The sequence below is a fragment of the Lutra lutra genome, chromosome 3, assembly GCF_902655055.1.
Source record: "Lutra lutra chromosome 3, mLutLut1.2, whole genome shotgun sequence".
Taxonomy (NCBI): domain Eukaryota; kingdom Metazoa; phylum Chordata; class Mammalia; order Carnivora; family Mustelidae; genus Lutra; species Lutra lutra.
In genome coordinates, this window is record NC_062280.1 from 46,553,083 (window position 1) to 46,566,310 (window position 13,228).

Consider the following 13,228-nt stretch of genomic DNA (forward strand, 5'->3'; position numbering starts at 1 on the left):
TGACAGCAGGACTCCCAGAAAAGTCTCTCCCTCATCTGCGGGCTTCTACTACACCACTTATATGTGCCCTCGAAGTTCACAGAATTCTGCCTGAAATGACTATCCACAAACAATTCAGAAAACAAGCAATTCATAAAAATGTATGGAAATCAGAGAAGACCAGTAACACAGAGCCTCCTGAGCTCCACCTCCCCTGACCCGGCTCTGCACCCCAACCCTGTGCTCTCTCCAGCTGCAGATGCACAGCTTCATTCCTTGTGGACACAGGTACCATAAGGAGTCAAGCAATACCCCAAGTGCGCTCTGCAGACAAGAGCTAGACAACAGACAGCGTGTCCCTATCAAGATAATACGCTGTGGCATGCGGCCCTGCAGAGAGAGGAGCTGCACCAGTGACAGGATGGGGAGGTGAAGAAGGGAGAATTAAGGGAGAATTACTTAAATGAAAAGGAAGCTCTTTCACTAAAACAAACAGGCAAAAAACAATAAAAACCTTTTCAGAGATGTGACCTTGGGGCCAGTCGCAGGGTTCATAGCAGACAGCTCACCTGGTTTCCAAATCTCACCTTTGTGAATTTCTGGAAGAGACGGTCACTCTGGTGAGCTCCAATTGTGACTTCTGGGAGGTAGATGGGAATGGTTGTATAATTCAGCACCTCCAGCTTATTCTGAACCCTGCAAAATAAGATAAATAGAGACCACACTAAACCATTCAAACACAACAAAATAAGCTGTAAGACTGATTTTTAAAAAAGTACATACATCCAAATAAATGCCATTCATTCCCAGACGGTTCTCTGGACGCAAAACTTTACCCCAGACCATGAGGTCTGTGTGCAGCTCTTTTTCTGAGGTGACCTTCAGAACCGGAGGGAGAGTCTCCAGAAAGCCTGAGCAGCCACAGAGGACCACCTTTCCAGAATGGATGAGGTTTGGGACACATAAACACAGGAATAGCATGGATAAAACACCACCCCCACGCCGCCCACTGCCCAGCACATAGTGAGCCCTCACTAAAACATGCAAAACTAATGAATCTTTTTTTTTCCCCCAAAAATGGGCAGAAGACATGAATAGACACTTCTTCAATGAAGACATACAAATGACTAACAGACACATGGAAAAAATGTTCATCATCACTAGCCATCAGGGAGATTCAAATCAAAACCACATTGAAGGGGCACCTAGGTGGTTCAGTGGGTTAAGCCTCTGCCCTCAGCTCAGGTCATGATCTCAGGGTCCTGGGATCGAGCCCCAAAAGGGCTCTCTGCTCATCAGGGAGCCTGCTTCCCACCCCCCACCCCCCACCCCCCCCGCCTGCCTCTCTGCCTGCTTGTGATCTCTCTCTGTCAAATAAATAAATAAAATCTTAAAAAAAAAAAAAGTTCAAAACCACATTGAGATACCACCTTACACCAGTTAGAATGGCCAAAATTAACAAGATAGGAGATAACAAGTGTTGGAGAGGATGTGGAGAAAGGGGAACCCTCTTACGCTGTTGGTGGGAATGCAAGTTGGTGCAGCCACTTTGGAAAACAGTGTGGAGATTCCTTAATAAATTAAAAATAGAGCTTCCCTATGACCCTGCAATTGCACTATTGGGTATTTACCCCAAAGATACAGATGTAGTGAAAAGAAGGGCCATCTGTACCCTAATGTTCATAGCAGCAATGGCCACGGTCGCCAAACTGTGGAAGAACCAAGATGCCCTTCAGCAGACAAATGGATAAGGAAGATGTGGTCCATATATACTATGGAGTATTATGCCTCCATCAGAAAGGATAAACACCCAACTTTTGTATCAACACAACATGGACAGGACTGGAAAAGATTATGCTGAGTGAAATAAGTCAAGCAGAGAGCCAATTATCATATGGTTTCGCTTATTGGTGGAGCATAAGGAATAACACGGAGGACATGGGGAGATGGAGAGGAGAAGGGAGTTGGGGGAAATTGGAGGGGGAGACAAACCATGCGAGACTATGGACTCTGAAAAACAATCTGAGGGTTCTGGAGGGGCAGGTGGTGGGAGGCTGGGTGAGCCTGGTGGTGGGCACGCATTACATGGAGCACTGGGTGTGGTGCATTAACAATGAATTCTGGAACATTGAAAAGAAATTTAAAAAGTAAAAATTTAAAAATAAATAAATAATTAATTAATTAAAAACAAAAAATAAAAAAAACCTCACTAGTGAATCGTGAGGGAAAGGCAGCAAGTAATGCAGTTCCTCCAGATTTACCCCACGGTGTCCTGCTGCCCGGCCCAAAAGGTTCCAGGAGCAGAAGGGCCACTGGGAAGTCAGGAGCCTGGGGCGGGGGGAGGGGTGGCAGGCCCACACAGGCCAGCCAGGCACACCCTCGCCTTGCTTCGCACCAACAAATACAAAGCATAGGATACGCTCCTTGTTTCACCATTTTATTTTGGCTGAAATCTGAAATATTTACACTGTGTTATAACTGCTTATTTTAAATCAAATTTAGTCTGAATATGACCGCTATACTTGAAGATGAAAAGCATTTTTGGGGCTTTTAGAAAGAAACATTTAAATAAAGTCTCCTCTCTTAAGGGCTCAAAACAAATCAAATAATTACTTTAAATGACCACTTTTCCCATTAATGAGTTACAAAGGCAAAAAAGGTTTCTGTTTATAATGGCCCAAATGGAAGTTCTTTGAATGCATCTGGCTTTCAGCTACTTTGTGATAAAGAGTCCAGACCCATGGTGGCCAAGGCCAGACCCCTGGCAGCCGGGGCAGACAGCCACAGTCAGAACTCCCTGATCTGATCCTGGGCCGGTGCTCCCCAGGCCCCTCCTGCCGAGGACCGCGGTGCCTTAAGAACATGCGGCAGGTGGGATGAGAGGAGAGCAGGAAGAGGCACATCCTGAGGGTCACTGGGACAAATGAGACTTCTCTCATACACAGACTCATAATCTGGCATCAAATATCACCCCCCCCAGGAAATGCGGCCCAGGGATATCTCTGTGGACGTCCACAGGCACACAGCCAGCTACCAAGAGCAGGGCTCACCTGTCAGCCCCCCTAGTAAGCTGGGCTTACTAGGGCACACCAAGAGCAGGGCTCCCTGTCAGCCCCCCAGTAAGCTGTTCACACAACAGACTTTTGCACGCAGGTGCAGAGAACACATAAGTACACATCCCTTTATTGTTAACACAGAGAATTATTCTTTTTATAGAGATAATTTTTAAAGTGATCTCACAGTAAACCATTTCCACTAAAAACGAAAATTAGTGTTTTTAAATGTTAACAGATGTCACAGTGGAGTATGATTTGGTTTTCTCAGTAGTTTGAAAACCCTACAAAATTCTGGAAAATCCCTTAAGAACTTGTTGGCCCCGGAGCCAGTGGGCAACATACAGAGCAATAGCGCCCTCTATGCCTCGTCTGGCTGAAGTACAGTTTATATGCCCCCCCCACAATAGACCGTCTCTTCCAACAAATACGCTTCCAATTGTCTCCAAACATTAAAAAAATAATCTGCTGGGGCGCCTGGGTGGCTCAGTGGGTTAAAGCCTCTGCCTTCGGCTCGGGTCATGATCTCAGGGTCCTGGGATCGAGTCCCACGTTGGGCTCTCTGCTCAGCGGGGAGCCTGCTTCCTCCTCTCTCTGCCTGCCTCTCTGCCTACTTGTGATCTGTCTCTGTCTAAGAAATAAAAAATAATAATAATAATAATCTGCTGCAACTGTCTACAACTTGTTTAAACTCGGCTAAACCACTGTCGCAACATGTCACCATGAGCTCAAGCGGTGACTGCTGGGAAGAGCCTATGGTGTCTTGTCTCTTGTAAATGCCAAGAGTGGTGACCTTCCATCAACCCAATTACTCTAGATTGAAGATAAGTAAGGAACAGAGACGAAAGGGAAGCATTTTATGACCCAGGGAGCAAAACAGAGAGAAAGAAAACATTCTGTTCACAAAGCACTTAAATCTAATTGAGGAGATTTCAAAAACTGGCTGAAAATAACATATCCTCTTAACATCGGAAGCCAAAGTGCCCGAAGAAGAAGATGAACTGTAGCGGGGCTTGGTTCACAACACATGGCAGTAGGCCCCATATTCTAAAAGAGTGAGGCAGGAAAAGACAGAAAAAACACCTAGTAAATTATGTCTTATGGCTCACACTGGTTCCCAACTGACAGAATGTCTATCCTCGCTCCTAAAACATGTCCGCAGTCCACCTGTCAGCTTGTCCCGAGCCACAAAGTTCTGTTTGAACACCACACTCTGATACCAAACTCGTACCCCACCAACTGCGGCCCCAGGATTTCGTACTATAAGGACCTCGTCCCAGAGTCACAAGAAACAGAAGCCTCCAGGATGAAGCAAACAGGGTGAGCGGAGGGCAGCCCAGGCTCTGGGGAAGTGGGAGGCAGGGGCCCAGAGCCCCGTACACATGAAGCCCTGCCTGGTGACCAGAGTCACCAACCCAGGAATGAAATGTACCAAGGCGGGCGCCAGACAGTAAGTTAGGGAATATGCACGGGAACACAAAATGCTATCCAGGCTGACATGTACAGTTACCGTCTCTCAGCATAGGCGCACACGTAATTACACACCAGCATACGTAACTGAGATGGAACAAAAATGCTCGAACCCAATAATTTGGTCAGGTTCTAGACGAAATGAGTGTAACTGGTAAATGGCATGTTTATAGTAATTATCTTAGAAAATTGGGCATAATTTTCATTTGAGTCCCCCAAATTAAGAAATGGCACTCACATGAAAATAAACACAATTACTGCTGCACACGGTTATGAAATACCCGGGGCACAGGAGTGATGGACCACGAGAAGGAGCGGACAGACCATCTACAGCAAAATAAAACAGTGAATTGAGGGCTGTAATCCATAATCTTTAAGGGAAGTACTGAACCCTTCTCTGTGATCTGACAATAATACAACTAAGTAACCACTAAAATCAGGATCTTAAGATTATCATTTTGGACACAGTCTGGAATCAAATGAACACACATTCCAGACTGTGTTTAGAACTCGAGTCTGTTTCAGTGGAACAAGTCAGCAGGCCCCTGGCCTTGGTGGGACAGCCCAGCACGAGGACAGCCACCTTCTCACATGCTCCCTCATGCCTGCGTCCAGTAGTCACTGACATGAACAAGAATCACATATAAAGCCTGGTGAAATGAAGAGAGGGTATTCGGGGGGAAAAGACTGAATATAGCCAGACTTAAGCTAGGATTTTTAGACAATTACTGGGCAGGTAGGGGAGGGAACAGATTCAGGAAGAGGGAGAACCAGATGATCAGGACTCTGAATTACTTTGCAGAAATGAAATCTGGATTGATAACCAAACAAGGGTGAGCCACTGAAGGACCCAAAGTGAAAGGAAAACAGCGCCACTGTGACATTTTTATGAAAATTAGCCTGGTGTGCACTGCCTTGCACATAGGATGAGCAATAGGAAGAAATAATGGCAGGATAAAGATCAAGAATGAGAGGACCAAACCTCAAAGACAACAAAAGTTAGGAAAGATGACGAGAGGGAGAGAAAGCAGCAGGGACAAACACACACAGGCCTCAGAGTGTTACTCAGGATGTGCGGGTAAGAGGGCCGGCCGGGAAAGGAGGGTCCTAGCAGCATGACAGAAGGAGGAGGTGATAAGCCCACGAAGATCCAAGCCTGAGCTGCTGGGAGGAGGGGAGACAGCAAGGTTTGCACGCTGGGCCGCAGGCAGCTCACGGTGGCCCCTCCTCACCGAGCAGGTCGGCACTCCTGAGCTGCGGCTTCCCCAGCTGTAAGGTGAGGGGAGCCCTCACTGGGCAGGGGCACTGTGGTATTGAGAGTATCGGGAAACATTTCTGGAATGCCTTCTGGACACAGTGCTGACACTGTAACCATGATTCATTTCAGGCTAATATCCTGAGCCTTCAGACCTAGAGGCAGACACTACACGGCTGCTGAAAGGGGCTCCAGCAAGGTTCAGAATGCACCATATATATCTCATTTAGGTCAGTTTACGAAAACATTTGCACAGAGCAGCATCTAGACAAAAAAAGTGAACCAGAGCTTTCAAAAACAGAGGCTTCCAGTTTCAGGTGCAGTAAGGAAAGAGCCTGAAAGTCATCACTCCTGTCCCTCCAACAAGAACACATCCTTGCAAATCAACTTCTGATCCCGGAAGAAAAGGAGATGGAGGGAGGAAACGGGCACTCTGCTTGGAGGTCCCGGCCCCACCTGAGAGGTGACAGAGCTGGGGGACGTGGACTGTGACGAGCACACGGCGAGAAGTGCAACCGCTCTGCCAGGGGAGGGGAAGATGGAATTGAAAGGAGGCTCAGGTCCAACCAGACAAGGTGGGAGAAAGAAAACAAACAGCAAATGCAGCAAACGAAAAACCTTCCCTGAGAGACACAGTGAATGTTAATACACATACATCAACGTTCCTTTTAAATGTAAACTGTCCACACATGGCAATTAAGACACAGAGACAGTCAGAAAAGAAGAAAACACGGGCCTTGAATCTATGTGGCTCCGACACCCACGGTAAGCAGACTCGGGTCCAAAGGGAAAGGATGGAGGAAGACACCCACACGAATCAAGCCGGAACAGACAGCACCCATTCGGACATGACAGACTGCAGAACAGGAACATTAACAGGGAGGCAGCAGGGCGCTCCGTGGCGAGGAAGGGGTCAGTTCTCCATGAAGACACACGACAGCACAGCATCAAAGTACATGAGGCAACAACACAAGTCAGTGGAGACAGGGCCATGTGTTCCTACAGCTAAGATCTCGCCACACCCCTGCTCGTGGACCCCATGGGCCAAGAAGTTGGGGGGGAGGGGGGCGTGCACGAGAAGAACACCCCCGCCTGCGACAGAGCCTGGTCTCCTGACACTGCCAGAATTTCCACTCAATGGCAGGAGGCGAGTTCTTCTCCCGCCCGACCAGGGCATGACTCTAGATGAAAGCAAGCCTGAGCACGTCAAGCCCCCGAGCCCAGGCAAACACGGAGATGGCAAGCACAGCTGCTTCTCAGATCATTAGCGCCCTTAAGCCAGAGGGACACCAACAGCACCTATAGACGGCACGTATGGAGAAGACCTGAAATCGAGCACCTAGGCCTCTGAAAAATAGTAATGATAAAAACTAGAACAGGAAGCAGACTGAAAAAGAAAAATATAGAAATTCAAGAAAACAAAGAGCTGTTTTTTAAAAAAGATCAATAAGTGTGAAGAAAAATTCACGAAGGACAAATAAACGGGCAATAAAAACAAACTATTTGAAGCTCAGTGTTTATAAAATGTAAAGTAAAGCAAACACTTTTCTTTGGCATCAAAATCACAACTGTCTGTCTGCTTTTTGTTCGAACTTCATGGTCTGCATAGGACTTCGGGAAGACGGTCCAGCTGGCAGACCAGCATGTATTTTCCCAAGAACAGTGCTCACGCAAGGAGAGCTGTACGGTGTGTTTGCATGCCCGCACCCAGTGTGCTCGGCTTCACTCCCAATGTGGAGCAAACTCAGGTGCGACGTGCCAGAACCACAGGGGGCCAGATCCGACCCCAGGGTGAGCCAGTGGGACTCTGATCGCTAGTCCGCTGGCTTCCACCGCCACTTCTATGCTCCCTGCCGCCTCACCCACGTCACGTCTCTCACCATCACACTCACTCGCTTTTGTACACTCTTCTCGCTGATCCTGCTGGGCTCCAGAGCTCTGCCCCCTCCCTGCAGACCCTCGGGCAGCTGCAGCAGCGGGAGGCCGTCCCCCTTCCACCGGATGTTAGTGCCACCGCCCTACCCTGCTGTCCATAGCACACTCCCGGCCCATTCTCCCCACTCCAACACCCAGACAACACTTTCTACCTTTCCTCCCTCCTCAGACCTTCAGCCCACCCATCCCCTCCATTGCCACCTGTGGCTGATGACCCACTTCCCATCACTACGAAGACAATGCAACCATCAGGGAATGTCCACATGCCCAAGGCACAGCCCCACTCACCCAACCCCTGCCCACACCCCTCCACCTGTCAGAAGCACGGACTGCCACGGAACACTAGGTCACGTCTTCGGAGGCCACTCCAAGCCTTCCCCCAACCCCACAACTGTATGATCTTTCCCATGTGCTATTTCTTCCATCTTAACCCTAAAACAAAAAAAACTGCTAAAATGACTAAAATTTTAGGTCCCACTTTTAATAACAAAATCAACAGGTTCAACATGAGAAATTCCTAAAATCTATGGACTCTGATATGCTGACATTAGGGTGCATCCAAGCGCAGAGAAATGAGCGTGTCCATTATCAAAAGAAACACCATGAGCCCGCCAACTCCCCAGCAAACAGGGAAGCTCTGGCCCTGGGCACCTGCTCGGGCAGAGCTTAGCCAATGGGCTGACAGGCAGAGTGGTCACCAGGCAGGATGGACACTCTCTGTGGGCTCAACACTCACAACGATGCTCCCCAAAACTGACACAGCGCAGCCAATGTGTGTCCAGCATGGTGGAACAGAGGCTGATGCTGAGCCTCCAGCACAGGCCGTTGCTGGAGACAAATAGGTAAGTTAGTGACATGGGGCCCCACCCTTCTTGGAGGGGGCAGCCACTACCCTCACAGGAAACTTCCATTTCCTGGGTTCAGATCTGCCCTCCTGCCCAAGACCTGTCTTCCAGAAGCCTAGCTCTCAGAAACAGAGCAGGCCCGAGACTGCGGTCTCCCTCGGCTGGTGTCTGAGGCCTCAGTGTCTAATAAAATGCTGCCCTGAGGCGGGGGCACCACACACTGGGCACCGGGGTATAACATGATTTACGGGGAACACCTGACTTCTTACTCAAGGTCAGAACTTGAGCAGCTGCTAAGACCAACATGACCAGCACCCAATCAAAACCCTGGGCACCGAGTGTCTGATGGGCTCTGTGGCAGAAAGACTGCCTAAGCACATGTTACTGCTTTTCTTGGGCCCAAAGCAGCTCATTTGGCTCATCCCTCGTGGGAGGGAGCCTAGAGCGCCTGTGCCTGGACTGCTCCACATTTGTGTGCCTTTCTCCTCACTGACCAGCTGGGAATCCTCGCTGATTCCCTGGGAAGACCTTAGCCATGAGCACAACCATCTGCTGTGATTCCCGAGTCCTTCCAGTGAGTTCTCAAGTGTGGGGTTGGGCTCAGGGCCCCTCAAAACACATGGTGTTCTGGGTTGAATAATGTCCCTGCAAAATTCATGTCTGCTCGGAACCTGTGAATAGGATCTCATTTAGAAACAGAGTCTTTGTAGAGAGAAGTTAAAATGTGATCACAGGGCATCAGCAGTTCTAATCCCATGACATGTGAATTTATAGCAAGAGAGAAATGTAGACACAAATGCAGACACTCCAGGAAGAAGACCTCAAGAGGACAGAGGCAGAGTGGGAGCGATGGGGCCACCAGAGGACCACCAGCAGCCACCAGCAGCCGAAAGAGGCAGGAAAGGTTCTTCTTCGATCCTGAAGAGCCGGGCGGCCCTACCAACACCCTGACTTTGGGCTTTTGGACTCCAGAACTAGGAGACTAGCGCTGTGTGTGGCCACTCGCCACAGCAGCCCCAGGTCACTCACACATGCGGTAACCCACTCATGATGCAGCCTGTCCAAGGAACTCACGTTAGGGCCCAGGAGGTGTGACAGTGGCTCCATGCATGAGACACTCACTGTCTGACACAACTGGCCTCACAGAACAGTGAATGGTACCCAGAGGGATGTCGAGGCACTAGCTGGGGAAAGCACTCTGTTGTGTTTGCAAATCAGGGCGCTGTTCGGCCAGCGAACCAGCAACAGGATTTATGCCCATCTCCCCAGCATCCTGGGTCTGGGGACGGGAGGACAAAGTGCCCAGAGGAGATGAAAGCAGGAGTTTTATTTGATGCCAAATCCTCTAAATCTGGTACAGTGCTTGGCTCATGGTAGAAGCAAAATATCTGTTGAATTAATACTGGCGATCAATTAACCAATCGTGCAACAGCCTCTTTGAAGGGAACCGGAAGTACACCCCATTATTGCTGGGACTGTTAACACCTCACTTGAAACAGAATTCCTTCAAACTTCTCCACGTCCCTACAGCAGGCAAGGGCCCACATTCCAACACCCAGCCCCTCGTCCTCTTGGGCTGATTCCCCACGGCATGGAACTCACAGCATCCGCAGATGGTGAAGAGTGCGGTCGTCCTGCTCAAGCCATGGCCCTTTGTCGTACTTGAGGTACTCGATGTCCTCTACCACCTGAGACAAAAACAGTTTCAATTTCATGTAGAGTCCCATTTTGAAAATTTAAGGGAGATAACATTTTAATATACTATAAGCCATGAATATCTAACAGGAACAATCAGCACAGAAATCAAAAAGAAAGGAATTCGGACAGATGGCCTTCAGGGAGGAAATGGGATTGAGCACTGACCCTCAGTGTGGGTGCCCAGCCTGGAGGACGCTGGGGTCAGGGGCAGGGGAGTGGAGCTGACCCTCGGCGTGGATGCCTGGCCCAGCTAACACACAGATGGCAGAAAGCTTATGTGTGAGGCTGGGAGAAGCAGCACAGGACAAAAAAATCATGAAGACTCGGGGAACCAAGTGTCAGGGACAGACTACTTATTTCCTCCCTAGAGAACAAGAAAATGAATCCACTTCCTAGAGAGATCCAATACACTGTTTCCAGCCCCACACCCGCAGCCTGCAGTCCGACCTCCCAGAGGGGCAGTCTTTCCAAATGCTGTCTCCAAACATGCCAAACTCAGGGTCCTCTCCTAACTTTCACGAATTTGAGCCTGAACACAAAACACAACACAGTGTTATAGAGCAAATGCATTCTCCTACTCAGACACACAGCACCTGAACATCTCTCAAGGTGTGAAAATCTCCTAAACACAACTACGTCCCCAGAAACAAAAACACGTGGGATGTAATCCGTCGGAGCAGAATGGGCCGCTGGCGTCCTCAGCGCTGTCCCAGCACCACAAAGGGACACTGTCTCGGGTGCTCAGGGACTGCGCTCCTCTCCACGGAGAAGACCTTCTGCCAGAGCTTTCTCCTGCTCCCGCACCCGGAGCCGGCCAGGCCGTTGACTCCACAGCGCTCTAGACCTCATCACCATCTAGACCTCAACCCCACATCGTAACACTGGCATTTTCTTCTAGAATTTTCATATCTTCTGTTTTGCTTTTTACAATTTACAATTAATATATAAGATACGGGACTTTTTGTGTGTGTAATGATCCACTGCCTCAACACCATTTAAGAAACAGTCCATTTCCTTCTACTTCATTTTTTCTTCCTCTTTAAAGCTCTACCTTTACCAAAGTCAAGTCACTCACTCACACACACACACACACACACACACACACACACACACAACCGTTTCTCCACTCTCTGCTCCTGTTCCATTACACCACGTATTAATTCCTGTAGTAATACTGCAGTGCTTTCATCACCATAATTTTGCAATATGTTTTTGTATTTGGGAAGGCAAATGTTCCTGCATTATTCTTTTTCAATTTCTTTTGGCTATTACTCATTAAGCTCTCTTGAAAATAGCACAGAGATTGACTTGAATTTTACAAAGTGCACTTACTAATGTACCTTCTACAATTTTAAGATCCTAGAAACTGAATTATTTAAATGAAAATCAAAATCTCATGCCCAGGGGAGTGATGGGCTGCCTTAGTGCCTCCTTGAGCTTATGAAATGCAGACATTTCTAAGACCAGTGGGAGCTGAACTGATTATCTGATTTATAAGAACTTTACATATGAATCAAATTTAAGAATAATTATAAACTTCTCAGCCGATTTCTTACCTTCTCTGCATCTTGAGCTTCCCTTGCACTGTACTGTAACACCTCACATTTCTCACTGTAAGGAAAGGCAAGAAGAAATTCACGGTAAATCTTCTAAGCTTATAAACAAATGAGTATATAACATTAAAGTCTACTCCTACAAACATTAAAGCTACCCATTCTGAAGAGAACAGTGTGCTGGACACGTGCTGGCTCATGGGGCCTGAGAGGCTGAGGAGGACCTGCTAGCTTCTGGCGGGACAGTGACAACAGCAGGTATATCTCCTGACTTCCTTTCTGGCTACCCCACCCCACCGCACCGGCACCAGACACTGAGGGCTGAGGGGGACAGGGTGCATGGTCACCACTGCCACAGGTTCATCACTGGACGTGGGCCTGGAGAACAGCCAAGTGGTGGAGGAGGAAGGACAGGGTACTTGAGCTGCTCAAATCTAGGAGACAACCCAAGTCTGCAGCAGGAAGGCAACAGCCTAGTTCCATTAGTCCTTGGCCCTTCGTCTAAACACTGAAAAGTCACAGCTAGGTCCTGAAAAGAAGGAGATGGCAGGATGCCCTTTCCAGCACTTCTGTGCATGCCCCCACCATGCAGACGGCTGGCTGCCCGCCCAGGACATGACTGCCAGCCAACAGATGGGAAAGTCTGTACCTGACAGATGAAAGAGGCTGCCTCTGCCACCACCTCCAGACCAAACCATGGAAGACTTGAAGCCACAGCCCCAGCCAGAGAGATGGTGAGGCCGCTCAGACTGGAGGCCTGCTGGAAAGCCCATCACTGCAGAAATGTCTGACCTCCTTCCCGCAAAGGGGACAGCAGAATGTCAAGGACAGACTACTACTTCCCCCAGATCAGGTGCATGACACACCCAAGGAGATTACACAAGGGACACCCTCTCATTTAGGAGTCGTTAACACAGCACCCCCCTACTGGTGGAGGGTAAATCCACAGACAGTCCGAGACCTTACAAGCTATGCTCAACCTGAAATCCACATCTGACCCTACACAATGGTATCCAACTTCACCAACCAGGAACCACCTTCAGCGGGCCACTGGTTTAAGGAGCTCAGTTAGTAGCTAATTATTATGGACTCCTACGAATCCCCAATTTCTTAGGTGCTGTGCTTACAGAGAAGCCTGCATTCTATAGTCAAAGGAAGTCATTCGACTAGATGACAGTTTCTCGGTGCAGCCCAATCACTCCATTTTTTGTCTAGAGATAGAAGAAAATGATCAGAAACCACAGGCACAATGATGACGGCCCCATAAAGCCAGAAACGGAAGCTCACTGCACCCGCCCTCCTGGCCAGAGCAAGAGCCACTCCTCATTCGAGAACTCAGCATCTTTCCTCCTTAAGCACCCACAGCCTCCCACTGTCACTAGAAAGAGAAAGGCACAAAGGGTAGTGATCTCCCTCCACAAGCCACACGAGTCAGAATTA

General features: G+C 48.7%; 1 protein-coding gene across 2 annotated transcripts in view; it reads right to left on the reverse strand.

The window, feature by feature from the left end:
* NDUFA10 (NADH:ubiquinone oxidoreductase subunit A10) overlaps positions 1–13,228 on the reverse strand; it is a 51,150-nt gene that overhangs the window by 23,740 nt on the left and 14,182 nt on the right. Inside the window, exons 7-9 of one of the 2 annotated variants that reach the window (XM_047721564.1) lie at positions 11,792–11,846; positions 10,140–10,225; positions 567–675 (exon numbers count right to left, since the gene is read on the reverse strand). In XM_047721564.1, the coding sequence (XP_047577520.1) occupies positions 567–675; positions 10,140–10,225; positions 11,792–11,846 (250 nt within the window). Of the gene's footprint in view, positions 1–548; positions 676–10,139; positions 10,226–11,791; positions 11,847–13,228 lie in introns of both variants that reach the window. The other variant, XM_047721563.1, reaches the window with a different exon arrangement.